Source organism: Corvus hawaiiensis, chromosome 18 (assembly GCF_020740725.1).
Source record: "Corvus hawaiiensis isolate bCorHaw1 chromosome 18, bCorHaw1.pri.cur, whole genome shotgun sequence".
NCBI classification, from domain to species: domain Eukaryota; kingdom Metazoa; phylum Chordata; class Aves; order Passeriformes; family Corvidae; genus Corvus; species Corvus hawaiiensis.
The window spans coordinates 10,882,275-10,908,413 of record NC_063230.1 but is presented as its reverse complement, the minus strand read 5'-3'; the positions used below and the strand labels follow the sequence as shown (position 1 = coordinate 10,908,413).

Here is a 26,139-nt window from a genome sequence, read left to right as displayed (position 1 = left end):
ACCCAGCGCAGCTCCACGTGTTGCCCGCGCCGCCATCTTTACTCCTGGCAACAGCCTGCCTTAGACTGAGCTCTGGTTCAGCGGCACAGCACCGAGTGCTCGCGCCCGGGGCCGCGCCCGCCCGCCCGCTGCAGGCTCTCGGCGGGGTGATGGGAGAGACGGGCCTTCGGAAGCCGGGTGGAAGCGGCCGCTTTCCAGCAAGCGCTGCCCTCACCCGCCATGGCGGGCGAGCGAGCGAAACCAAGGCCGGGCGAAGGCGGGGTGAGAGCAGCCAGTGCTGAGCGCCCCCCCTCCCTACCGCGCGGAAGGCAATGGGACAGCTGCGGGCGGGACGTTCCATCTGTCCGCCCGCAGAGGGGGAGGGGGAGCAGCTTCCGCTTTCCGTGCGGTTGTCCGTGGCGGTGGAGTGCGGGGGGACGGCGAGGAGCCCCCCCCTGCTCCGGCCGCGCTGTGGTTCGTCCCAGCCGTCCCTGGAGGGACGGGGAAGAGGGGCAGGGACGGCTGAGGGGGCGAGATCGGGGAGGCCCCCGGGAGTGGGGCTGAGGGGGCACCGGGAGGACACCCTCGGGAGCGGGGGGCTGCGAGGGGCGTCAGGAGCAGGGGAGACCCCCGCGGTGGGGTTTTGTATGGGGCTCCCCTTGGAGCGGGGTGAAGGGTTCATAGGGGGTTGTGGCCCGGGCTCGCGCACACATACCTGGGTCAGGTGGGTGCCAGGAGAAACGAGAAGCTGAAAGGGTCAGGGCTTGAGTAACTTGGGGTGTCCAGAATCCAGAGAGGGAAGAGTGAGGGGCCCTGGCTCCCCCTCCCCAGGTGTGTGCCGGGATGAGCTCCCCTGGCGGGGCCAGCAGCGCCTTCCCCCTGCACGTCCTGGTCTGGAATAACGACTACAGGCGGCTGGACGAGGAGCTGCAGGACCAGGTAATGGGGTAGCCGGGCTCTGAAGGGGCTGCTGGGGGGGCTGGTGGCCTCAAAAGAGCTTTTGCCGTAGTGCGGGGCTTGGTGCCGCTCGCTCACTGCTGTGCCAGGGAGAAGCACCCTGGTGGTACTGCCAGGAGCGTTTGCTGGGCTTGAGGGACCCCTGAACTTCGTCACCTGTTTATTTGTGGTGTGGGAGTGATGGAAGGAGGTGTAGGAATATGCTTTCACGCCAGATATTAAACGTTGGCTTCCCATCTGTAAAGCTTTGCTCTTAAGTATGCCAGTGCAGCTGCAGAGTAGCTCTTTGGGAGAGTTAGGAGTCGCTTTAGAAGAGCAGCTGTGATGGAAATTAATTTATTTATTAAAGCAATAAATAATGTTTAGCTTAGTGGGAAGTCAGCGTGCACCAAAGGTGGCTGCTGCTGCCAGAGATCAAACCAGCCCCTACCTTGCTGAGCACCATCAGTTCTCATGGATTTGTTGCTGTCCAAGATCGGGGGCAGAGTTTTTGTATTGGTTGGAATGTTTTCAGCATCTCTGGTAAAAAAAAAGGATCATTGTTCCATGCTGGAGAGTAGAAAACACAAAGCTGTCCCCTCTCTGGGACACGATGACGTAAGGAAATGGCCTGAAAGCTGCAGCAGAGCTCGAGCAGCAAAAATCCTTCTGGCTGAGCTGCTGTGGAAAAGCTCTGACACAGGCTAGAGTTAAGGTACAGTTAATAAGCAGAGCTGATTAATTAATTATACCTGACACCACAAGTACATGAGCCCAAGACCAGCTGTGCCACCTCCTGATTGTCACCTGCAGCTCTAACGGTGCACCTGACTTACTAATTCCTGCTTAGAGCATGTTCCTGCCCTGGTTTGGGAGAATCTTTGGAATGCAGTCACTTTTAATCTAATTTATGTCATCTTATGCATTAACAAAATCTTTAACCTCACTGGCACTTTGCTCCTGTGTGTTTATTTCTGACACCTGTGAGAGTTTGTCATTAAATAGGGATCACTCAGCAGCCTCCCGCTTGTGGAATGCTCCATTCCCTGTAGAAACCAGCAGTGTGTGAAGATGGACTGTGTCTGTCTCTTACTTCCTTTACCTGCTTTTAAACACCTTTTTTTTTTAAAGTGTTCCAAAGATCTATTTCCTCCTGCTTCTTTGGGATGAGCTTCCTGCTGCCGGAGGGACGCGTGAAGGGATCGAAGCCACTTCCCAGCTGCAGCTGGAGTGGCAAACTGGCTCGGGCATGTGGGGACAAGGGAACAGCAACAAAGATAGTGGGGAGGGACCCTTGGAGCCCTTTACCTGTTGGTGCTGCAGTGTTGGAGCTGCAGGAGGTGGGGAAGCAAATTAATTAATGTTCCACCCCAGAAAAGAAGATGCATTAAACCAAAGTTTTCCCCACTCTGTGTGAGATATTCTGACTTGATGCTGTCAGATAACGCTGTTAACGTGCACAATAACCTTCCTTTCTCATTCTGCTATTGACTTTCCCCTTTTCCTCTAGTTATAGATGCTCTTCTGTTTCAAATCTCTAAGCTAATAGTGAAAAATGTGTAAGGTATGAGTATGTTGTGCTTGCATGTTTTGGATATTTGTGCCTGTGTAGTTTATTTTTTTATTTTAGTGACTTGTAGAGAATGCCCTCAATCCTCATTGTGCTGTGTGTGCTTTGTGAAACACCATCTGCTTCTGTCCTTTCCAAAAGTGCTGTCCAAAATCCGTGTTGTATGCCCTGTTGCCTTTTTTTTCCCTTTCCCCTCCCCTCTTTTGTTGGACAGTTTAAGCCCTCTGTGGGGTCTCAGGCTCTCGGCTGTCTGTGGGGTGATGCACATGGACGAGAACTCCCATCTCCTCCTGACCCTTCTGGGGAGAGACAGAGGGGAAAGAATGACAGAAAAAGAAATGAGAAGCATCAACAAGAACTCCTGTCCTACAGTTTTTGGGGCATTTCATAGGCCCCATTCTGCTTCTCCTTTTATTCACGTGGGGAAGCAAGACGGCCCCGCAGAAGGGCGGTGCAATAGAGTTTGGGAACTGTGGGAATGGCAGGGAATATGGACTCCTGGATTAGCCCTTTGTTTGTGTAAGCTCTGATGAGCTGCGTTCTTTCTCTCTCGGACACTGACAGGATGTTGACCAGCGGGATCCGCGGGGCCGGACCTTGCTGCACTTGGCGGTTTCCTTGGGTTACATAGAATCTGCCAAGGTCCTCCTGCAGCACAAGGCAGATGTGACCAAGGAGAACGCGCAGGGATGGACGGGTAAGGACAGCCTGGGGTGTGATACTTTTGGTAGCAGATGTTCTTTGTTTTTACGTGGAATCTTGGGCAGCAAGCAAAGAGACATGAGGCCGTGGCTGGGTTTCTTTCAGTTTTGCATGAGGCTGTCAGCACAGGGGATCCAGAGATGGTCCAGTTGATCCTGCAGCATCGGGACTACCAGCAGACCTCCATGACCCTCGGAGGAGTTCCTGAGTTACTGCAGAAAATTAAGGAGGTGATGATTTATTGAAATGTAAACTCTCACTCCAGACTGACTTCACTGCTTGAATTCTCATTCAAGTAGTTCAGTTAAGTGAACTATTGCAATCAGCTGGGCAGTTGTGTTTTGTTCCAGCCTGCATGTTGCATAGTGCTGAGGGACATGGAGGCTTTTCCTTGACTTTGTTTAAATCCTTTGTCATGAACTCCAATATTAGAGGGTGAATCTTGAAGGCATTACTGCCTCTCCAGTAAAACAAGGAAGAACAGCTCCCCAGATAGCAGCAGGGGCAGGGCAGTGGCTGTTACTGCTACTTTCAATTGCTACTTTCAATTTCAATTTTAGCATTCACTTACCATTTCTCCAGTTCTGCTCCTCTTTTTTCTTCCTTTACGCAAAATGTTCATGGGAAATGCTGCGCTGAATGTCAGAGTAAAACTATTTAGTGAGGTATTCATCAAGTGTTTTCCTTCTGCAGACTCCTGACTTTTATGTGGAAATGAAATGGGAATTCACTAGCTGGGGTAAGAATCCTGCTCCTTGTTACCAATTCCGAGCTGTAAAAATGAGTTACAAATGCCCCACAACACAGGCAGGGAAATATCCTCTCCCCGGAATCCTTCTCTCTTCCCTCTCAAAATGACCTCTTGTGTTTTTGTTGCACAACTATTCTTTGTTTCCTGTTTATTTGGTTGGTTGGTTTCTAGTAGTGGAGAATTTAGCTGTTGTTGCAATTGCTGAAGACTTTTCTTGGGGTATTTTTTTACCTGTCCCTGGCCATTGACGACTGAAGTGATGGTGTGTCATCTATGGATGCACTGGCTATTTGGGCAGTACCTGCTTTTCCCTGAAAGGAGTCAACACTAGGCCTCACAGCTGACTAAATATTTCAAATATCAAACTGTTAGACTGCGAGGCATGGGGTTTATGCCATTTCACATCTTTCAGTCTGAACAAATATCTTCTTCCTTTTCATATTCATCTGTAAATTAGGCCGGTTTTACCCCAAGCTGGTAGTTCTTAAAGCTAAAGAGGATCAGTATCTCACCTCCTCTGGAATGACATTCCCAGGAGTGAGCAATCCCTGTTCTTGAGTTTGTTTCCTCTGTGCTGCACCTCTTGCACATTTTCCCTTTCCAATCCTCCCGTTTCTCCCAGTGCCCCTGGTTTCCAGGGTGTGCCCGAGCGACGTGTGCCGCATCTGGAAGAGCCGGGCCAAGCTGCGCGTCGACATCACCTTGCTGGGCTTCGAGAACATGAGCTGGGAGAGGGGCAGGAGGACTGTCATCTTCAAGGGAGAAGGTAAAGAGTTCACCTGCCTGCACTACTGATGCCCAAATTCTGTGTGAGCACAGTGAGAAATCCTGATTTTACACAAAAAAGGCCTCTTGTGTTTTATGAAGGTTTTGTGTTTATATTCGTGTCTCTTAGAGACACTGTTTTGTGATGGCTGCACTTCTTTGCTTTGAGTAAATCTGGGGTAAAAAATTGGTGATAGGGCTAAAATTTTGGTGTTTTACTCAGTTTCCCTCCTTCTGTTCTGCTGCCCCAATCCCAGCTGAGTGCAAAAACACCCGGATTTGATACACGATATACCCCCAGCTTTTCACCCTGGAACACTTGCTGAGTTTTTTAACTTCAACTGTGCCTTTTCCACCAGACACTGGTGGCTGGGCAGAGCTCATCGAGATCAACCACGATGACAAGTTTGTCACGACAGAGAGGTTTGAGATCTCCCAGCACATGAAGCGTTTGACTCTGGGATCCATGACGCCCAAGAGGAAAGATGTGGAGAGACGCCTTACATCTCCAATCATCAGCACGTGCCTTGATACCAAAAGCATTGCTTTTGAAAGGTGAGACAGAGAGTTTGTCTTAGCAGATAAACGTTTTGATGTTCTGTTTGGAAAAAGCTTTAACGATGAACTCTCAAAAGCTTTGATAGCTAAAACTTTCAGGGCTACGCCTGAAATTACTTTAAGCTTCACAAACCATTAAAGAAATTTGGGTTGGTCAGATTGCCACTATTGCTTGGCAAAAAGCTCCCAGTTGAAAGAAATCATTGGCAGAAAACTTCCAGTTTATCATATTAGTGGGGTAGAATCATTAAGGTTGGGAAAAGCCTCTTAAGATTGAGTCAGTTGCTCACTGCAAATTTGCATTTCACCTAAATCCGCGTGCTGGAACTAATGGACAAGAGCTTTGATTTGGTAACAAATAAGTCAATTTTCACATGAATACTTTAAAAAAAAGTGTATGTTGTGTCTTTTAACAGACACACATTTGTCTTCATTACTACACCTATTTTTCCAGGTATCTGGGGTTAATAATCTGTCAAATGTTGTTTAAAATCAGATTTAGAAGAACCAGCTGGGGGTTGTGTAGAAATGCAGCTGTGTAGACGCTTGTGGTGTTCCCTTTTTGTCAGAACCACATCTGGATTCTGGGTATGGAGGACAGAAAAATCAGAAGGTGTCAATGGTTATGAAGCCAAGGTAAAGCCTGTTCTGTTCTTCTGATAGGTCTTGCAGCAAATTGAAGTCTGGTTGTGCTTTTTCTGTATTTCCTGAATATTTCAGGTCTTAAAATTCCTGTTGGGACATTTGTGTTGCCAGCAGAATTGGGCTGGAGTGAGGAACTTCCAGGCCTGTGGGAGGGATGGAGCCCCTGTGCAAGGGAATATAGGGGAAAAAGGGGGCTTAAAGAGGGGGGAAGAGGGACAGAAGATTCAGCAAAGCTGCCAGCAGTCCTTCCCTTCCAAAGGCTGGCACTTAACTCATGCTTGAACACTGCCATTGTTTCAGTGTGTGAAAGTTGAGGAACCTGTTGATAATAACAGCGTTGCAAGGGACCAGCAGCCTTGAGTGGCATCATGAATTCATGAGCTGGACTCTGCCCTGCTCCTGAGTCACAGCTGCTTAGAATGGTTCCACCTGACACTGGTTTTGACCTCTATTTTGCCTCCGTGAAATATTTTTGAAGGTGGCTTGACAGCCTTACTGTGGTAGGAATTTGGGTTCAGAATCACGGGATTTAATTTCCCTGGTTCTGTGTTTACTCCAGGTTTGGGAATTGGTGCAATAAATTACATTTTTTAAATTTCACTCACCAGAAGAGTAAGTGCTGAGTAGCTTTTACATTTATCTGAAGGTTTTTCCTGGTGAGACTGCAGGGCTCTTCAGCTGGACAGGGAGTTCATTAGTGTTCCTGCAGAACTAAACTGTCACTAGATTTCATTTCTGAGGTCTTACAACTAATCTCTGTTTAGAAATACTGTTCCCTGACTTTCCTTTTCCATTCCCTCTTAAAATCTCTTGGAAATGCCTGTCTGGTGTTGGGGTTGGTTCAGTTAGTTTTGTGTACATGATGTTTTACTGGAGAACTCTTTTTTTTAACCTGTGGTGCTGCTTGGTTTTTGTCCCTGCATTTTTTGTAAGGTCTACATGGCAAACAACGTGAATGTGATCACACGGATCAGAACAGAACATTTAACAGAAGAGGAGAAGAGGAGATATAAAGGTATCTTCCCCATAGGAAAATTGGAGATAAATAGAACCCTTTGGCTCTCTGTCATCTCCTCTGAGTGACTGAAGAACTGGGTAGACAAACAAGGAAATTCTCTTCTTGCTGACTTTGCCCTGCTTTACTTTGACATGTTCTGTGTCTGAGGCAGCTCATTATTTCACTCTTAACCTACAGATGAACCTGGTTTTATCCCAGCTGTATTTAGAGGAAAGAAAAGCCCTTCAAACCTGTTGAAAGTTTACTGACAGTTTGAAAATGCTGCACTTTTCTGCTCTATGTTCATGCCCTTACTTCACTTTGGCCATGGATACAAGATTCACAGAAGCTTTGTTTGCTTGGAATTTTTGTTTGGTTTGGTCCACTGATTTCTTCTGGTATTTGAATTAAAGGGTGACCAGCCAGTAACTTCATATGGAAATTCCCCTACCATGGGGCCACTGAGGCACTGGGACTCATAAAGGTGTCTGCTAATCAAAAAACCCCACTGACAATCTTTGCTCCATTCTGTATGTTGTTCCTGTTTTATACTGTCAGCTGCAGGTCCTGGGCTTGCCTGGTAAAGCTCACAGGAGATCTGAGCAGCTTCCCTTTGGGTTGGAAGCCTGGCCTGAGTGCCAGTTTTACTGCTAATTAATACTAATGGCTGGTTTTGTTTTCCCTCCTGTTACCTGAAGCTGACAGGAGCCCTCTGGAATCATTCCTGGGGACAGTGGAGCATGAATGTGGTGCTCAGGTGAGTGTCTGATGTCAGCACAGCTCACTGGTGTGTGGAGTCACCTCTTGTTTCCTTAGTTTGGCAGCAGTTTCGATTATGAGGTTTTCATTTCCCCTGAGGATGTTTTTGTTTGGTTGGAAATAGGTGAAATTTAAGATTCCTTCCAACCCCAACCATTCCATGATTCCACGTGGCTTTAGAAACTCCCTTGCTTCTAAACTGCTGAAGAACAGTGGATAATGGATTTGCTGGCTCTCTGTCAGGATGGCATTGCACATTGACAGGGTAGAGATTTTGGGTTCAAATAATCCATCAAAGGTTTGACTTTAGTAAAGGATTTGGAGCTTGGAAATGCTGTGGCTCGTGTGTACATTTCTGGTTGGTTTCCAGCTTTAAAGTATCTAAGTAGATTTTTCCTGTCTCTAAAAAGCTTGGAGATTTTTAACCTCAGTGAAACCAGTCTAGTAAAGGCTGGTATTTATGGCTGTGTGTCACTGTATCTGAAATGAGGAATGAGTTACTTCACAAAGGGTAACTTAAAAGTTTCTTGTAGTTGCCACTGTCTGTTCAGTACTTTTTGGGTGGTTTTTTTCCTCTCTTTCCTTCTAGAATACATCCAGGACAACAGAGTATGCTGCAACCAACAATCCCACTGCTATTACTCTGGAGGAATACTTCAACCCAGAATTTGATCTGAAAGGCAGAGACATAGGAAGACCAAAGGAAGTCACCATTAGAACACAGAAGTGAGAAATACCCTTTAAACTATTTCTAGTTAGTCTCTTCCCAGTTTCTAATCCATGGAAACCATTTTTACAAATATCCAGTGTGGTTTTTTCCCCCAGCTTTCACAATTAATCAGAAGAGGGATCTTGGAGTATTCAGCTACAATCTATTTTTAATTCCACTGAGTGAAAGCAAACATTTGGGCTGGTGCTGTAACTTGTTAGTAACCTCCTGTCACTGCCCAACTGCCTGTTTTGCTTTGCATCTGTTCCTAAACTGTGAATTTAGGGAGTTTTTATCCTATTTTGTCTTAAAGATTTAAAGCAACCTTGTGGATGAGTGAAGAATTCCCTTTGTCTCTTATGGAACAAATCACTCCAATCATTGACCTGATGGCCAGAACCAGTGCTCATTTTGCCAGACTTAGGGATTTCATCACTCTGGAATTTCCGCCGGGATTTCCTGTCAAAATTGGTAATCTTTAGCAATTTTTATTGTAGCATCTTGTCCATTTTTTCCCTTTGGTTTTGCAATATATTATTTACAGAAACCACATTAGCCTTTTACTTGTCTCACTAAATGATACCTCAAACATTGTCTTGTGTATCTGGGGTCACAAAATCCAAATTCTGAATGAACGGTTCAGAAATACCATTTTAAAGACAGTGTCATTTCAGTGAGAATGAGCTGTTGTCGGCCTCTTTCCTCTTACCTTCAGTGCCTTAAATTTGGCAAGTCTTATTCTAAAATAAGAGATTTAGAGAGAGGTTGAGAATAACTAAAGCCACCTTCTTGGTGAGGTGAGTTACTCTGTGCTTTGTCATTATAGGAAGCTGTTGTGGAATATACCCCATAAACATGTAAGGGTTTGATGGAGGTGTGGAAGTGAGTAAGAGTTCTCATTTTGACAGAAATCTTGTCCTCTTACAGAAATTCCCCTGTTTCACGTGCTGAATGCCCGAATTACTTTTGAAAATGTCAACAGCTGCAGGACAGCTGAGAGAAGCTCTCCTGGTGGTGCACAGAGTGATGCAGGTAAGGGGTGGAAAGGTGCAGAGATCCCACCTTTTTACATCCCTGTCCGTGGAATGCACAGAGGAGAGAGAAGCTGAACTGCAGGGAATGCAACAGGGGGAGCTGCAATTTGTTATCCTGCAAAAGCATTCATCAGAATCTTTTCGGTTACAACTTGTTACAAACAGGGCACGGTGTATTTTTAACTTCATTTGGCTTCTGTAGGTGCTAATTTTGAGGTCGACCAGTCGGTGTTTGAGATCCCCAAATCCTACCACATCCAGGATGATGGCAGGAACATCCACGTGCAGGATGAGGATAATGAGATCATGCAGTTTGCCATCCAGCAGAGCTTGTTGGAATCTGGTGGAAATAAAGTAAGTGCTGAGATCTGTGCAGTGGCAGCTTGGGCAAGCATTGTGCAGCAAGAGCTGAAGGAAACCTGGGTAGGATCAGTTTTTCAAGACCTCAGAAGACAAAAATAATGTATTTCAAAGAAGAATTAAGGGTGGTTTAAGGGTTACTTTCAGTGAGTTACTCTGCAGACGTGGTAACTGCTGTGGGATTGTCTGTCTTTACCCATCTCTAGGAATTGGGGGTGCATTCCAACGGAGCAGTTGCATATTCCCAGGACTTCAATATACAGTATCAGAAGTAAGTACATTTTTTCACATCAAACCATGCAGTGATAGAGCCAAAATCCCCCCAGCAGTAGCATGAAGCAATTTTGCCTTTTTTTTTTGGCGTGTGTGAGTAGCAGATGCACAAAACTCAAGGTCTCTTCTTGTGCTTCTTCCAACTTCTCCAAGAAACAAGAACTCTAAACTGGGCCTCCCTGGTTTGTGTAGTGTAGTTCTTCCCAGCTGTGGGGCTGGTCTGTGCACACAACAGATTCTTTACTCAACAAACAAACCCAGTCCTTCAGTTTTGCTCTTAAAACTCTGAATTTGATCCCTCTCAGTTGAATGTTTAGTTATTAGAGGCTGCACACTTCAAGGCAGCTCTTCTTTCTTTTTAAAATCCTTGTGTAATCCTTAAAAACACAGATTTAATGGACACTTAAAAATGAGCTCTGGTGTCTGTGGAATCTTTCTGCAGTTAAGTGCAAAGAAACCAAGAACTGAATCCTCTGGGTTCTTACGTAAATGGAAAATCCTTTAAACCAGGTGAGGATGCTTTTAAAGGCCCATTGAAAATACAACTGTTGATATCTATGAAAGATTCAAAGGAATCAAGGTTTGACATTGAGAATTTTACAGATGTTAGAACAGCTGCTCTCCTATCCTCAAACTGTTTTCTTCCCCCTGGGAGAGATTTTCAGGTTTGTGAGTCTAAAACAGTTGCCAGGAAGGATCATTGCAAGGAATATGAGGCAGGCTCTGTCTCTTTTACTTCTCAAAGTTATTCTTTTCCATCAGGGCACTGCAGGAGAGCTTTCTGACAAGATCAGGGAACTCCCACAGCAGCAGCCCCAGTGAAGTTTCCAGCTTTGAGAAGGACTTACAGCTTGCCATGGAATTGTCTGTGCGGGAGCAGGAGGAGCAGGAGAAGCAGCGGCGGGAAAGGGAAGATGCAGAGCTTCAGCAAGTCTTACAGCTCTCTCTTGTGGAAAAATAGCTCCTAAGTGACCTCCTGAAGCAGGGATGACCAAATCTGCGTAAAACTGGAGGTTTTCGGAGCTGTCAGTCTGAAGACCACTCCTGGATTGCTTAAGGAAACATTTCACCTGCCTTCTAAGTTGGCATCAGCTGCAGAAACGTGATTTATTTTTGTTTGGGGGAGTTCCAGATCACAGGACTCCACATTTGGCTCCCCAACCATGCAGTCTTAGCTTTGAAGGAAATGTTTTTATCTAAACTTATTTATTGAAGAGCAGATGGAAATTTTGCTTTGCATCAGGATGTGGGATTGCAGTAAAGCTTGAAAGCCTGATTTATGGGGAGTTCAGGAGGGAAACTTCATTACTTACCAAAGAAATACTCATCTGCTTCATTATTTCTCAATAATTCAAAGCCATTGCCTGTTTTTCCAGCTGTTTCATGGGAGAGCATCTCCCTGCCTATACACACACAGTAGTTCTTCATGCTGACAGATGTTTTCTGTTAGTTTTGTTTAGATGTGGTTCTCTCTCCTCTAGTTATTGAGATTTTTGGCTTAAGAGGGATGATTTTATACTTGAACAGCTCATCCAAGCTCCAGATTAAGCTAGTGCTTTCTGAAAAAGGACAAAACAAGTAGCCAGTAAAATTTTAGATGCTGAAATGGGACCATCTGTCCAGTACAGCAGCAGTTTCTGCAGCGATTCCAAACCAGCTCGTTCCCATGGTCAGAGGGCAGCAAGAAATTAAGGGATAGATACAGGTGCTTCTTTGGGATCTCTTGGTGTGCACAGCTGAGTGTGGGTGCTAAATGCAACCAGCAAAAGAATTCAGGTGAGATTTTAATGTATCCTTATTGGAAGAGAAGTTTTAATTCTGCAAGGGAAACGTGTGTTGCTTCTTAAAACCCTAACGCTTGTCCTTCATGTGAATACATCTATTTTTTTACCTGAATATTTTTATTGATTTTAAACCAAGCCACTAGGCCTGCACTCATCAAACTGGTCTTGTAACGATTCCTAGGTCTGTTTTAACCAGCTTTCCTCAGGTTTTTGGCCACACAGGATCTTTGTAGCTCTTTTATCTGCACTTCTGTCGGTGTTTACAGTACTCACACTGTGACTCTCGAGTGCACTCCACAAGTACACGGTGAACAGCCACAGGAAAGCCTTACAGTTGTTAAATGTGAGCAATATCCCTCTGCTCTGGCAGGCAGGAGCAGAGGAACCTTTGGTATAGCTGCTCTGAGCTTGCTCCTAACACTGCTCCTGTTCCTCAGGCTAAACAGGGCGGTTCTGGGTGACCAACTATTAATTAACCAATGTAAAATCACTATAAAACGGACTTGATCATAACCAAGGGGGCAGTTGGTGACTTGGAACCCTATTTTAAAATGAATAATCCATTGTTTTACATAGGAAATTGTTACAGTTCCTTCAGCCTACACTAGGACTGGCCCCTCCACACTGGTTTTGTTCCCTGGGACAGCTTGCATCCCTAAAAACATCCTCCTGGGTGCTACAGGAATGGGGACTGTCCTGCACAGGGGCAGTGGGCTGGGGTGGAATTTCTTTCTTTGCAAAGGGGATTACTGTGACTGTCACAGTTGGGAAAAGGGAATAGGCCTCGTGTTGAGCTCCTGACAGGGTGGGAGGTAGGAGATGGAGCTGTGGGCATTCCTCCAGTGGGAATAAAGAGTGCTGTTGCCTTTACAAACCCGTCTGCCTGGCATTGCCTGTCTTCTGCTAAGCATTTCAAAGGTTACAAGAGGGGTAAAAATAGCATTTTTCAAGCTGGCTTGTTCTGGTTTTATATTTAAACTAAAGAACATTGAGCACTTTCAGTTGAAGTTTTGTTATGCTCCTGCTTCTTAGTCTGGGACTGTAAAATAAATTGGATTTGCTTTTGGGTTTTTTGGGTTTTTTTTGCTTTCTTTGGTGTTTGTATCATTCCAGCTAAAACTGGAAGGCCCTGCTTCCCTCAGCCAAGTGCTGCTTCTCTTAAAGCCTGACTTTTAACCCATTGAGTGTAAGATGGATGCCATCTGTGTGCTGGAAGAAAAGCCAAAGGTACTGCACATTACAGCACACACAGTTATTTTTTTCTAGCACTGTATTTGGAGTCTTTTTTTTTACTAATTATCTGCCTTTTGTTGTATTTTGGTACATTAAAGTGACGTTATCATCTACTGAATTCTTAAAGGTAGTTCTGGTTTAGTGTGAATCAGACCTATAATCCCCAGAACATTTTCAGCCAAGTTTTTAACCTCCCTGTTGTGAAAAGGGGGAATCAGTACAACACAGGTGAAAGGCAGGAGGGTAACTTTATTAATTTCTCTCTGCACCTTCTTGTAAGAGAGGAGCAGAGGGTTCTGAGTACATTTAATATTTAACTGTTGTGTAACAAGAGTCCAGCCTCTCTCTCTGAGGCAGCTTAAGGCTGATGTAGGAAAGAGAAGCTCAGAGATACAAACACTTGCAGCTTCTTCTAAAACTAACCAGCTTTAAAAGTTCTCTAAGTTCGTGCTGTTTGTTCCTGAAATCAAGACTGTGCTTTTTTTGTGCTTCTGATCCCGTTTCAAGGCTTTTTACAGCAGCACTTCATGATTTTCTTTATTTGGAAACCCTTCTTACGCTGCTTTGGCTGAGTTTTGATTCATAGCTGAGCTGCTGGTAACTGCACAAGCATTGTAGGATGCGCTTTGATTGTGCTGTTAACGGCTCCTTGCTGACAAACATCCATGGAAACGTTCCCCCAGCACTGCCATCCCACTAAAAACAAGGTAGGAGCTGTGAGGGAACCGAGGTAGGAATCGGGACAGCCTCATCCCTTTGTGGAGCCACAGCCCAGTTAATAACAAACAGCACAGCCGAGAATAAATAAGAGCCTGGATTGTTTACTGAGCGTTTTATTTGTACAAAGAGGCATAGCAGGGAGTGAGGAATGAGAGCAAACAGGAATTCTGCTCCCGGGAATGCAGAGCTGGGGCTCTGAGCTTCACCATCCACCCCCAGGAGCAGCGCAGGCTGCAGGCCAGGCTTCACAGTGATGAAGGACCGAGAAAAATCAGGAATCAGTGAGCAAAAGGAGAAGCAGAAAGCAATAGAACAGTGCTGCCTCGCTGCCTCACTCCTGGATTAATAACTCCATCTGTTTGAGGCCAGGCTCACTCTGTCATTTCACTAAACAGAAAGAAAATCCCTGTTCAATGCCAGCACTCACCTCAGATGCAGCTCAAGGGCTTAGAGAGCAGGTCAACAACAATCATTCTGCAAGTTACATTTAAAAACTCTAAATAAATTACTAAGCAAAACACCTCTATGTTAAATATCAAAGTAATAATTAGTAAAATCCAGTTACTACTTGTAGCAGTGCAAAACAAAACAGCAGCATTTGTATGGAAGTGGGATTCAGTGTAAACACTTGTTACTAAACTGCAGAAAATGAGTCTGGCTGGAGCTCAGACACTTCCAGAGCATCTGCCTGGTTTGCAGACCTTTGGAGGCTCCTGTTTCCAGGAGGACAGTGACCAGCACATGCTGGAATCCCTCACCTGCACCCCAGATCCCAACAGGTTCAGCAGGGCTGGTTTGATGTGAGGCTATCTGGGGCGTTTTAGCCAGGAGTTAAAGCAAATAATGTTGGGAATGAAAAGCCTGGCCCAGGAACACTACACCAGGATCAGGTCGTGCATCAGTGTTTCTGCTCAGATGCAAGAACGGACCAGACCCCCCACCCACTGCTGGATGGGTCACTGAGCTTTTGCCTTTGGACTACTTTTGAACCTTAAAGCTCATCCTGTTCTACCCCCTGCCCTGACAGGGACACCCCCCCACTAGCCCAGACTGCTCCAACCCCCAAGCCTCAGCGTTCAAACAAGGAACTGAATTAATCAGAAAGCAAAAAGTGGACGTAGTGTGACTGAGCACGTGGAGCTGCTCCTCGGACAATGGCCCCAGACTGGCTCTGTTCTTGTGACATGCCAGGCCTCGGGTGCCTGCACACCCCGGGGATGCTCTCGAGCACATCGGTGTCGGATCAGCCTCGCCAAAACGCTGCCATTTGGGAGGAAAGCGCCTTGCTCCAGACCCCGCTCCAAGCCAGACGGGTTTGCTGCGGACACGCCCCCAGGAGCTCCAGGAGTCTGTTGGCCGAGGGAGGGGGTGATTTCCAGCACCCGGCCAGACCTTTGTTGGAAGCCACATCACGATGGAGCCATGTGATACAGCACGGGCAGGGACGGGTGAAAAGCCACGCTCGCATCCTCAGGGCATCCCCAGAAGCTGACGGGAGCGGCGGAAGGACGGCGGGGACCGGAGGGGAGAACCGGGCGGGACCGGAGCCGTGCTGGGAGGGTGGGTACCGAACGGGAGAACCCGGTGGGTCTGGGGCAGTGGTGGCACGGTGGGTACCGGATGGGAGAACCTGATGGGTCCGGAGCAGTGCCGGGAGGGTGGGTGCCAGATGGGAGAACCGGCAGGACTGAAGCAGTGCTGGGATGGTGGATGCCAGGTGGGAGAACCAGGTGGGATGCAGCATTCCCTCGATGCCCCGGCGGGTCCCGCTCCGCTACCGCCGCCGGACGGGCCGGTAGACACAGATGGCCATGAGGATGATGGTGAGCAGGAGCGCGCTGAGGATGCTGCCCAGCAGCACTGCGGTGGGAAAAGAAAGAACATCAATTAACACTGCCTGACCAACTCGCGAGCCCCCGGCCGCGTCGTGGCGGGGCTGTGCCCGGTGCCCCCCGCTCCTCACCCAGGTTCTGGTGCTGCAGCACCGCGTAGGGCCGGCTGCGCTCCGCCGGGCCCGGGGACAGCGGGGACAGCGCCCAGCCCCGCGCCGCCGCCAGCCCCATCGCGCCGCGACACAGCCCCAGCCCCGGCACGCCACGGACCCCGCCGGCCCCCGGGCTTTGTGCGCCCGGTCCGGCCCTGCCCCTTCCTGCCGCCCGCCCCGCCCCGGGACCGGCCTTCCGGGGGAGCGGGGCGATGGGGCAGCGCCGGGAGCGGGCTCCGGGAGCGGGCTCCGGGAGCGGCTCCGGGAGCGGCTCCGGGAGCGGCACCGGGAGCGGCACCGGGAGCGACACCGGGAGCGGCACCGGGAGCGGCCGGGTGTCCACCCCGCGCGTCCCTGCAGCCCCGTGGGCATCTTCTCCCCCACCCCAGCCCCCCGTGTCCCCCCAAGCCCTGTGTGTGCCCCCAGGCCCCGGCTGTCATGAACGTGGGTTCTTTTAGGTGTTTAATGGGCCCCAAGCACCGAGGAACGGTGATGCTGCACTCGAGCGATGGGACGGGACTGGGAAGCTGATTCACACCAGCTCAGGGATGCCTCACCTCGAGCCAGGATTTGGTTTTAAAATGAGATGTATTAGGGTCTTTCCTTCTTCAGCTGCCAGTTCCCTGGATCCCCCGGGATGGGGCGGCAGAAGGCACCGACCTGCCCGGCTTCGGCAGCACCTGGGACCCACCCCTGGGCTCGGGCAGTTCCTCCGACAGATTTTGGATCTTTGTAGCAGGACAAGGAGTGTCTGGACAGCGCCAGCCCCCCCGTGTCCCCCAGCCCAGCCCGAGCTCTGAGCCACGCACGGCGCTCTATGAACACAGCACGGCGAGCTCCGGCTCCTCTCCCTGCCCTCATCTCCGAGCATCGGCATCAGCTTTATTTTCCAAAGACTCACGGCACAGCTACAGACATGCACTGCTCGCACCCTCGGGGCTGCACGGGGCGGGGGGGCAATTCCTCCGTCCGCTCCTGGAGCTGCTGGAGTTCTCCTCCAACCCCGGGCGTTTGTCCCCTTGCCTTCCAGAGCCCACCGGCCCCAGCGGTGGGTCCCGTTCTCCCTGCTGCGGGCCGCAGGTTCTGCAGCCAGCAGCGAGAACGGGCTCTGCTCCGCCAGGACGGTGCCGCTTCCACCGGGATGCTCGTGGAGATGCAAGAGCCAGTTCGTGATGAGGAGGGCGATGGTGGCTGCCCCATCGCTGTGCCAAGGAGGGAGCCAGAGCAGTCTCCGTGTCCCCCGGCCGTGCTACAGGACGGGGGCCATGCCCACCCCCTCTGCCTGGGGGGCTCGCATGGTCTTCTCGGGCCGAATGCAGATGGCGAGGCGCTGAGGGAGAGACAAACACGGGGCGTTTCCTTCCTGCCATGGAGCCACGCTCCTCTGAGCTCTTCCCAGGCAGCTCTCCCGGTGGGATTTAATTGCCACGCGAGCAAAGATGCTGAGGATGCATCAACCACCTGCCCAGTTCCCCAGCCCCAGCCTCGGGCTGACCCCTGCCCATCCCAGCCTACCCAGGAGCCATGGGATTGTCCATCCTGCTCCTGACCTGCTTGAGCGACCCCGGTGTCCAGACGAGCTTGTACACCATGTAGAGGGGGATGCAGATGAAGGACGATGCTCCGATGAGGAATCCCACCGAGATGCTCCACTCAGGGTACTGGTAGTCAAAGAGGGTCAGGGGTGGCTGGTCCAGGAGGGAGCTGATGACTATGAACTGTAACGAGCAGAGCCATCAGGGGCCTCGAGTCCTGTGAGCAGTTTGGGCCCCTCTCACCAAGACAGACACTGAGGAGCGTGTCCAGAGAATGGAACAGAGCTGGGGGAGGGTCTGGAGTAGCAAGAGTGGCTGAGGGAGCTGAAGGGGCTCAGCCTGGAGAAAAGGAGGCTCAGGGGGGACATTGTGGCTCTGCACAACTCCCTGACAGGAGGGGACAGCCAGGGGAGGTCGGGCTCTGCTCGCAGGGAACAAAGGACAGGAAAGAGGAAATGGCCTCAAGTTGTGCCAGGTTAGGTTGGACATCAGGGAAAATTTCCTCACCAAAAGGGCTGTCCAGCCCTGGCACAGCTGCCCAGGGCAGCGGTGGAGTCCCCATCCCTGGAGGGATTTAACAGATATGTAGATGTGGCCCTTGAGGATATGGGTTAGTGGTGGCCTTGGCAGTGCGGGGTAATGCTTGAACTCTTTGATCCTAGAGGGCTTTTCCAACCTAAATAATTCTCTGATCTCCCCAGCCCTGGCACTGACGGCAGCTCATCCCGCAGGTTATCAGGGCACAGGGATAGAACAAGGTGATCTTTAAGGTCCCTTCCCACCCAAACCATGCTGTGATTCCATGATTTTATGCCCACCATCCAAGTCCTGCTGCTCCCCCTGTTCTCCCAAATCCCAGCCAGCGTGGATATCACAGGGACATCTCCCAGGCTGGGTGAGGGCTGGGGGCCTCTGTCTAACAAGCGCCGTGAGCCGGTGGCCTGCGAGGGCTGCACAGCCCTGTGCTGAAACAAAACTGTTCGCTTTGATGATAATGCTCCTCTCTTTAATAACCAGGGTAAAGCGCTTAGAGCCATAATTAATCCTCACAAGGCCTCTTCTCCTGCAGATCCGGTGAGATTAGACCCCTCTGCCGACGGCAGCCTTTGAAGTGCCGTGGGAGCTGGCATTTCAAAGGGACGGATCCAGCCCAGCGCAAGGGAGATGGACCCGTGGCCGGCCCTGCCAGGGATGCTGTGTGCTGGGAGGATGAGACAAAGCTGCACTTGCAGCCAGCTTTGCCCAGGAGCTGTGGAAAAAGCTGGAAAATGTATTTCCAGCTCCCTTTCTCAGTGAGGTCCTCGGGCTGTGGGCAGTGTGGCAGTGCCCATGGCTGGAGCAGCAGCACGGGGAGGGCTAGCATGAGGTCCCACAGCCCTGTCCACTCTCCTGGCAGCTTGGTCACCTCGTGTGAGTGAGAGGGGAGTGGCTGTGGCACAGGGGGCTGGGCAGCAGAGGGGAGTGGCTGTCCTGCGGGGTGTCCAGAGGGACAGCGATGACTTGTCCATAATTTGGCCATGGATACTCACTGCCAGCAGGGCCGGGCTGATGGCGACCCAGCACAGCTTCCAGAAGAGCCCCGGGGTAAAGCCCAGCATGGCTTTGACATCGTGGGAGAACCTTTGGATCCCTGCCAGAGGAGAGAGCCCTCACAGCCCCGGGATCCCGCTGGGGACGTGGGCGCAGGGATGTCCACATGGACACTGCGCCCTCCATTCCCATCCCAGCCTGGCCAGGAGCCACGTGCGGGCTTGTGCCCCTCAGTGCCTGGGATTTACTCACCTGTGCAAGGTCACACACCCATGCAGGTGCCCACGGGATGTTTTCCATGCCAGAGGCAGTTTCTTACCATAAAACCAGGAGACAGCGATGGTTTCCAGGAGCACCACTGCCAGGATGGAGCAGCCGGCACCGAACTCCTCCAGCAACTTCACCACGTAGGCTCCCCCCTGGAGCAGCACGAGGAGGGGGAGGCTGCAGACCCCACGGGGGTGAAGGAGTGGGGTGTGGGGGGCCAGTGCCGGTGGAACTCACATAGGTGAGGGTGCTGAGGGAGCCCAGGAGACAGACTGTGATGAGGCCGAGGACAAAGAGCTCCCGTCGCCCTGCCAGGACCTGGGGGTACTCGTCCATCACGGCCGTGATCACGGCCTCCAAGCCCCCAAACTGCAAAGGAAACGTGGGGTGGGGAAATGGGACATGGGGACAGTCCTGCTCTCCAAGAAAACCCGCAGGGCAGAGGGGGGATGTCCCATCCCATCCCATCCCATCCCATCCCATCCCATCCCATCCCATCCCATCCCATCCCATCCCCACCTTCCTGAGGCCGTAACTCCCCTTGTCACCCCACTATCAGCCATATCCTGGTCCCTGCTGGGGACACAGCTGGACTGTCCTGCTCCTACCGTGCTGTCCAGCCCCAGGGTGATCATCATCAGGAAGAAAATGATGGCGAAGAAGGTGGACCCCACCATGTTGGCAATTGCTTCAGGGTAGGTGATGAAGAGGAGGCTGGGCCCTAGGAGGGAACACTGGCTTGGTTGGCTGTTCCCTGGCACAGCCCCGGGGGTGGGAATTCTCTTGGGGAAGAGGCTGCTGGAGGGAGGAGAACCTTTATCTCTGGCAACATCCTCCACCTCCACGTCCCTCATCTCGGCCATGTAGCCCAGCACGGTGAAGATGACGAAGCCCGAGAGGAAGCTGGTGAGGCAGTTCACGGCACTGGTGACGAGCGCGTCCCTGGAAGGCAGAAAAGAGGGAGAGACGCCCCCCCTCCAGGTCAGCCCTCACCCTGCTCCAGCTGCCCTGGCCTTCCCCCACTCCAGCTCCCTCTCCTGGCCCCTCACACCAAAACCATCAGTGAAATGGGGAAAGATGCTCAGCCTGCAGCCACGGGGACCAGGAGCTGTTGGGGTGTGGCAGTGGGGCCCAGGAGCTGTTGGGGTGTGGCAGTGGGGCACAGGAGCTGCCAGAAAGTGCCTCCACTGCAGCTATGCCCACTGGCACCCTCACCGGTAGCAGTTATTGTGGAAATGGTTGTAACTGGCCAGAGCAAGGAGGACTCCAAATCCAGGGCCCAAGGAGAAGAAAATCTGTGCAGCAGCATCCACCCAAACCTGGAGGGAGAAACGACAGGAGGATAGGCATGGCAGGGGGTCCTTGGGGCTGGGAGGGGGCTGAGAGGTTCCCCACAGAGTGCCCATGGACACCCCATGGCACGGGGATGGGGCTGTGCTGGCACATGTGTCCAGACCTCCTTTCCTGCCTGCCCTGTCACCCCAGGAGATGTCCTGGGAGCCAGGGAGCTGCTGTGGGATGGAGTGAGCTCGTTTCCACCCTGGGGTCCGGCAGCAGCAGAACTAAGCAGTGTCACCCGTGCTCGCCCACGCTCGGAGCAGGGATGGATCGAGGGGAGCCCCGAGTCTGCAGTGCCCGCTCCTGCCCAGCGGGTTCAGTGCTGGCAGCACGGCCCTCATTACCTTTAATGAGAATTCTCAAGTGCTGCCTGGTAATTACCCACAGGAAGCCCATTGTCAGCCCAGGGGGGAGCACGGCACAAACAAAACCGGCCAGAATGAGATGGGTGATTCAATTACGGATTTACTTTTCCAACAGCCTCTCCAGGGTACCTCGTTTCTGTGGGAACAAGGTCCCCATTGCCCTGTGGTGGGGCCAGACCCGTGGGCAGGGTTGGCTGGGTGTCCTGGGGAGGGCTCTGGGTGCTGCCACGCCCCGGGCAGGGGGTCCCACCACGCACTCACCGCGGTGCTCAGGAGTTTGCCCCAGTCTGGGCGCAGGTAGAAGACGACCCCTCTCCAGGCTCCAGGCAGGGTGGCCCCACGGATGAGCAGGATGAGCAGGACGATGTAGGGCAGCGTGGCTGTCACCCACACCACCTGAGGGGAGGCAGTGTCACCCCGTGGCACCACCGAGCACCCAACCCCCGTGTCGGGCTCACTTGGGGTGGGGGCAGGGGCTGGGGGGGAGGTGGCATTCTCTCTTCCACAGTCAGGTGAGTGGCAAGACCCCCAGCAGGTGATGGATCCCTCCTGCCCTGGCAGGGCAGTGCTGGAGCCCTCCTCACCTTCCCAGAGGTTTTCACCCCTTTCCACAGGCTGAAGTAGACGATGGTGAAGATGAGGAAGAGGCAGAGGAGCAGCTGCCAGCGGATCCCCCCGATGTCGTACAGACCCCCGGATTTCTGGATCTCCAGGACCTTCCTCCTGCAAGGAGGGATCCCCACGGCCGGGAGCAGGCTCAGCCCCGGGCAGGCAGTCCATGAGCTCCTCAGGAGCATTCCCACCTGAGAGCCTGCTCCCAGTGCCCCCTCAGCTCAAACACACCATCCACAGCCGTGCACTTACGTGTAAAACTCCTCGGCGGGGGACCTGGAGAAGTTGGTCCAGGTCACGTTGCTCTTCCCGAAGTAGTTGGTGCAGTCAGGGGTGTTCCAGGGGTTGTCACAGCTCGCCCAGGGCAGGGTGCCCGAGAAGGAGGAGTAGAAGTAGTAGAGAGCCCAGGCGATGATGGTGTTGTAGTAGAAGGAGACGTAGAGGCCGATGATGCAGATGGCAAAGCCGATGCCTGGGAAAAGCAGGATCAGGCTCAGCCCTGGGACACAGCTTTGGGGACTGGCTGGGGGTCACGGTGTCACCTGGGCTGCGGGTCTCTCACCTTTAAAGAGGGGGCAGATGCGCTTCCAGATGGGGATGGCACCTGTCCTGTGGAACTGCCCCAGGGCCAGCTCCATGTAGAAGAGGGGCACCCCCCCGAAAACAGCCATCAGCGTGTAGGGGATGAGGAAGGCTCCTGCAGGGTGGGGAGCACAGCAGGGTGACCGCCAGGCTGCCAGGGGACCATGGCATTGTCACCTCCTTCCCTCCTGCTGCTGCCCCAACAGGTTTGGATGTGTTTGTGAGAAGCTTTGGAAATGATCTGGTCAGAGGAGCTCAGAGATGTGAGACCCTGCTCGGTGTTCCAGCTTCCCAGCACAGCCCCGCTGGCATCCCATCCTTCACTAGGGAGGCACCATTTGGCCAGGATGGAACAAAGAGCCACACAAACCGTCGGGGCGCAGGGGAGGGGACACCCAGCACCCCTCAGGTCTAGAAGAGTTTTGGAGAAAATCCGAGTGAATATGCGCAGCCACCCCAAGACACATCATTAACGCTGTAATCTGCATTATTCATAACATCCTCGTTTTTACTGGGGCTACACTTGTACCCCATGGAGCTTTTGGAAGTGGAGCTGCTCTCCGAGTTCTGCTGGGATTAGTTAATTTAACCCCCCACGGCTCCTCCTTCTGACAGATGTGTGTGTGCTGTGGCATCCCCAGCACCCCAACATTCCCAGTATCCCCAAAATCCCCGAGCACCTCCAGCATTTCTGGTATCCCTAGCATTCCCACTATCCCCAATATCTCTGTCATCTCCAGTACCCCAAATATCCCCAGCACCCTCCTGCAGCCCCCCCATCAGCCTGGCAGGACTGGCCCAACAGGACCAAGTGTTTTCAGTGTTTTTCCTTCCAGGCAGAGCCTAGGCTCTGGGTGAGTCCAGTGCTGCCCATCCCAGTGTTCCCACTCCATGGGGCTGTGCTCCCCCAGCGCTGCTCCCTGAACTCCTCACCCTCCCGTGTGCGTGGGGCAGGTGGGAACCACCCACCCCAACCACGGCCACGCAGAGGGGCTCAGCTCTGCTCCCAATCCCACAGGAGCAACTCACAAATAACTGCGTTCCAACGTGGGCACCTGGGATCCACGGTTTTGCCTTGAGTATGGAACTAATTATCTCTTTCTAATCTTCCCAAGCAGTAGAGGATGTTCCCCGAAAGCTGACTTTGGCAATTAAATCCGCTGCGCTCTCCCAAACAGCACAAAATTCTCATCCCTCCTTTTTCATTTCCATGTGAGGGGGGCTTCCATCCTGCTCCATTCCCAGCAATTTATTTAGTTGTCATTTACTGAAGGTTTTTCCCTTCATGGTGTTTCTGTGTCTTCGCTTCGCATTGATCCCTCAAAGCCGGGGCTGCTCGTGGGGTCCAGCACTGCCAGCCAGGATCCACAGCAGGAGGGTGGGAGGCTCATGAGGGTGATTTTAAACCACAAACCATCCCAAAAGGCAGCTTCCCAGAGACCCGAGATCACGGAGTGTGTGAACCTCCCAGCCCAAATTTACGGACCTTAATCCTTTTTTGCAGTTTGGACCATGCTAATTTTCCCTTTGTGATCCTAGAGCTGCTAACGCACCCCTAACCCCACTGGGAAAGGAGGGAAAGACCAGGAAAGCAGGGAAGGACCCCAGGGAAGGAGGGTGGAGGGAGTGGAGGAGGATTTTGAATGAAGAAAGACACAAATAGAAAAGAGACAGATGTCAGGAGAAGTTGGGTCGGTCTCTAAACCACCCTGTCTGAAGTGGAGCAGCTGGAAACAAAGAAGGAAAAGAAAGAGTGAATTTTCCGAGGTGAAAGAGATGGAAAATGAGGAAAAAGGCACCTTTTCTCCAAAAGAAGACTTAAATTAACCCGGTGGTGTCCTTACCCCCTCCGTTCTGGTAGCAGATGTAAGGGAACCGCCAGACGTTGCCCAGATCGACGGCGAATCCGATGACGGAGAGGAGGAAATCCATCTTTTTGCTCCACTTGTCCCTGGGGTGGGCGCGGGGGTTCGGGGGCGCGGGGCTGGCAGGGGGACCCAGGCAGGGCTGCTCTGCCATCCTTCCACTCCGGCAAATCCTGCAGGATTCAGGCTGAGTAACTTGGGGCCGGGAAGGATTTTTCTGTTGCTGATGACAGATCCGAGGAGGGGAGGGTCAGGCTGACTGCGCTTCCCCACCTCCCGCTGGAAACCCACGGCACGGAGAGCAGCCGGCAGGGAAACCAGAGCCATGCTCTGATCAAAGGCAGCAGGGGAGAGCAGCCCCTGAGCGTGGGGACCAGCCTGACCCTGCAGGGACCGGCGTCATCCCACGGGGACCAGCCTGACCCTGCAGGCACTGGCACCACCTCACGGGGACCGAGCTCACCCCGTGGGGACCAGCCTCACCTTGTGTGGATGAACATCACCCCGTGGGTCCCACCCAGGGGAGGGGATTCCAACTCAGTTTTGGGGCTGAGGTGGTAAAATGGGACCTATTTCTCTCTCCGTGGTGTGTTTTGCTAAGGAGGTGATGCTCGTGCTTGCAGGGGAAACTGGGGAATCATGGAGTGGTTTGGGTTGGAAGGGACCTTTAAAGGTCATCTCATCCATCTGGGCTCGACGGGTCTCTCTGGGGTGTGAGTTGCTGGGAATAAGCCACATGAAAGGGAAATAACTTTCGCCGCTGAGCTGTGACCAGGAGGGGATGGCAGTGTCCCCAAAGCCACCGCTCTGCCCTGTGAGAGTTTAACAGCAAAATTCATTGTTGTGAAACGCGCCTGTGCAGGGCTTGCACAGACCCGGGGTCACCGGCTTCTCCCGGGACTCTGAGGACCTCCAGCCCCGGCTTTCACAGCCTTTCCCATCTGTAATTAAAAGAAACTACAGGAGAGATGGAGCCGGAGCTGCGGCTGCAGGGCCTTGGTGAGCGGGTTGCTGTGACGACGTGACGCAGCTGCCCGGCACGGGAAGCCTCTGGACACTGTTAATCCCTCAGGAACACACATGGAGACCCGTTAGAAACCTCCAGTTAAAAGCACTTTTTAGATTTTTTTTGTTGTGTCTGGCCCTGGCTGCTTGGGCTGTCATAGAATGGAGTCACAGGCTCGTGGAATCGTTTAGGTTGGAAAAACCTAAAAGTGGGTCCAGTCCTGTCACTCCCTGCACAGGGTGGGCTGAGCTCCACGGGCTTCTCCCTCTCTGCTATGGAACCTGAAATTATTGTTGCTTTAACACGAAATCGTTGTTCTTTGAACACCTCTCCTGTGAAATACAGCAGTTTTCCGCTGGTGGGGTTACGAGGGGAGATGAGGATTCCCCCCGAGCGAAGGGGTTGGGTGGGAGGGGCTCAGGGTGGTCCCTGCACTGGGGGAGAGCGAGCGGAGATTGGGGGGTCCCGGCAGAGCCCCTCCATCAGTCCCCGCTCCTGAGCCCGGTGTGGCTCCCCCCGAGCCCAGCCCCAGCACACAGGTGAGGGACAGTTAATCTGCTGTGGTTTATCCGGGATTTGTGTCACTCCTGGCACTTTCCAGCGCCGTGGATTCCCGTCCTTCAGCGCGGGAGTGGAGATGAAAGCCCAGGCTCTGGCGCCGCCCTTGCCCCGGGATTTGGGATGAAGGTGAGCGTGCCGGGGGCAGCGGGGTTTAACCCCCTGACCAAGGACCATCGCGAGGCATAAATAACAGAACTGAGGCAGCTGGTGCCATAGCAACTGTGAAAAATAGTAGATAATAGATACCAGCCCTTTCTCTGCTGCTGCCCCTTCTTTTCTCCGAGGGGTTTGCGTGGAATGGCTCGGTGGGACCTCCCTGTGCCCACGTCCTGCCCCTGCTCAGGAGGGCTCGGCAGATGGGCTCAGGCACTGCCAGGGGTCTCAGGGGTCTGTGGGGTCTGCGGGAAGCAGGGACAGCCCCCAGCATCCCTCGAGCACCGGACAGAGACGCCTTTCCCAGCGTGAAGTAGCGGCTGTGCGAACTCCGGCATCTGTTTAAAACTAAGCTCCTTTCTCTCCTGAAGAGCCTCTTGTTCCCCGGGGTGGGGCAGAGCTGGGCCTGCCGGACCGTCCACGGCAGGGCTTTGCAGCGGAGGGATGCGCACGCTGCTGCCCGGGAGCTCCCTGTGCTCAGGCACGGACCGGGCTCCGATTCGCAGGTGGGTGCCCCGCTCCACCTGCTCGGTTCAGTGCCTCCATCCCCGACCGATCCCCCCGGG

General features: G+C 52.2%; 3 protein-coding genes and 1 long non-coding RNA gene across 6 annotated transcripts; 2 read left to right on the top strand and 2 right to left on the bottom strand.

Annotated features, from left to right (window-relative positions):
* Window positions 1-204: 204 nt before the first annotated feature.
* Window positions 205-12,892, top strand: ANKRD13A (ankyrin repeat domain 13A). Of its 3 annotated transcripts, none has more exons than XM_048322743.1 (16): window positions 205-261; window positions 811-918; window positions 3,050-3,182; window positions 3,293-3,417; window positions 3,881-3,926; window positions 4,561-4,704; window positions 5,063-5,258; window positions 5,831-5,897; window positions 6,840-6,921; window positions 7,602-7,660; window positions 8,252-8,388; window positions 8,685-8,842; window positions 9,299-9,403; window positions 9,608-9,759; window positions 9,972-10,036; window positions 10,801-12,892. In XM_048322743.1, exons 1-16 carry the CDS (start codon window positions 220-222, stop codon window positions 10,997-10,999), a joined length of 1,818 nt encoding a protein of 605 aa, XP_048178700.1. In that variant the 5' UTR covers window positions 205-219; the 3' UTR covers window positions 11,000-12,892. The 3 variants fall into 3 exon arrangements, with proteins under 3 accessions (XP_048178700.1, XP_048178701.1, XP_048178702.1); XM_048322744.1 differs by lacking the exon at window positions 205-261 and adding an exon at window positions 352-453; XM_048322745.1 differs by lacking the exon at window positions 205-261 and adding an exon at window positions 2,426-2,479 and having other exon boundaries at window positions 836-918.
* A 980-nt stretch (window positions 12,893-13,872) lies between these two features.
* On the bottom strand, window positions 13,873-15,875 carry C18H12orf76 (chromosome 18 C12orf76 homolog). Its single transcript, XM_048322746.1, has 2 exons — window positions 15,739-15,875; window positions 13,873-15,635 (listed from the first exon to the last, which is right to left on the bottom strand). Exons 1-2 carry the CDS (start codon window positions 15,836-15,838, stop codon window positions 15,550-15,552), a joined length of 186 nt encoding a protein of 61 aa, XP_048178703.1. The 5' UTR covers window positions 15,839-15,875; the 3' UTR covers window positions 13,873-15,549.
* Window positions 15,876-16,596: 721 nt separating this feature from the next.
* Window positions 16,597-25,180, bottom strand: LOC125335545 (sodium-dependent serotonin transporter-like). The gene is made up of 13 exons (XM_048323241.1): window positions 23,833-25,180; window positions 21,969-22,103; window positions 21,659-21,878; window positions 21,379-21,517; window positions 21,056-21,190; window positions 20,307-20,410; window positions 19,906-20,033; window positions 19,700-19,812; window positions 19,329-19,460; window positions 19,144-19,243; window positions 18,824-18,924; window positions 17,310-17,477; window positions 16,597-17,089 (listed from the first exon to the last, which is right to left on the bottom strand). The coding sequence occupies exons 1-13, from the start codon at window positions 24,005-24,007 to the stop codon at window positions 17,009-17,011; spliced, it is 1,731 nt and encodes a 576-aa protein (XP_048179198.1). The 5' UTR covers window positions 24,008-25,180; the 3' UTR covers window positions 16,597-17,008.
* LOC125335547 lies at window positions 17,338-23,163 on the top strand. The gene is made up of 3 exons (XR_007207479.1): window positions 17,338-17,417; window positions 19,651-20,072; window positions 21,409-23,163. It is a non-coding gene; the product is annotated as an uncharacterized LOC125335547 (long non-coding RNA).
* Window positions 25,181-26,139: the final 959 nt, after the last annotated feature.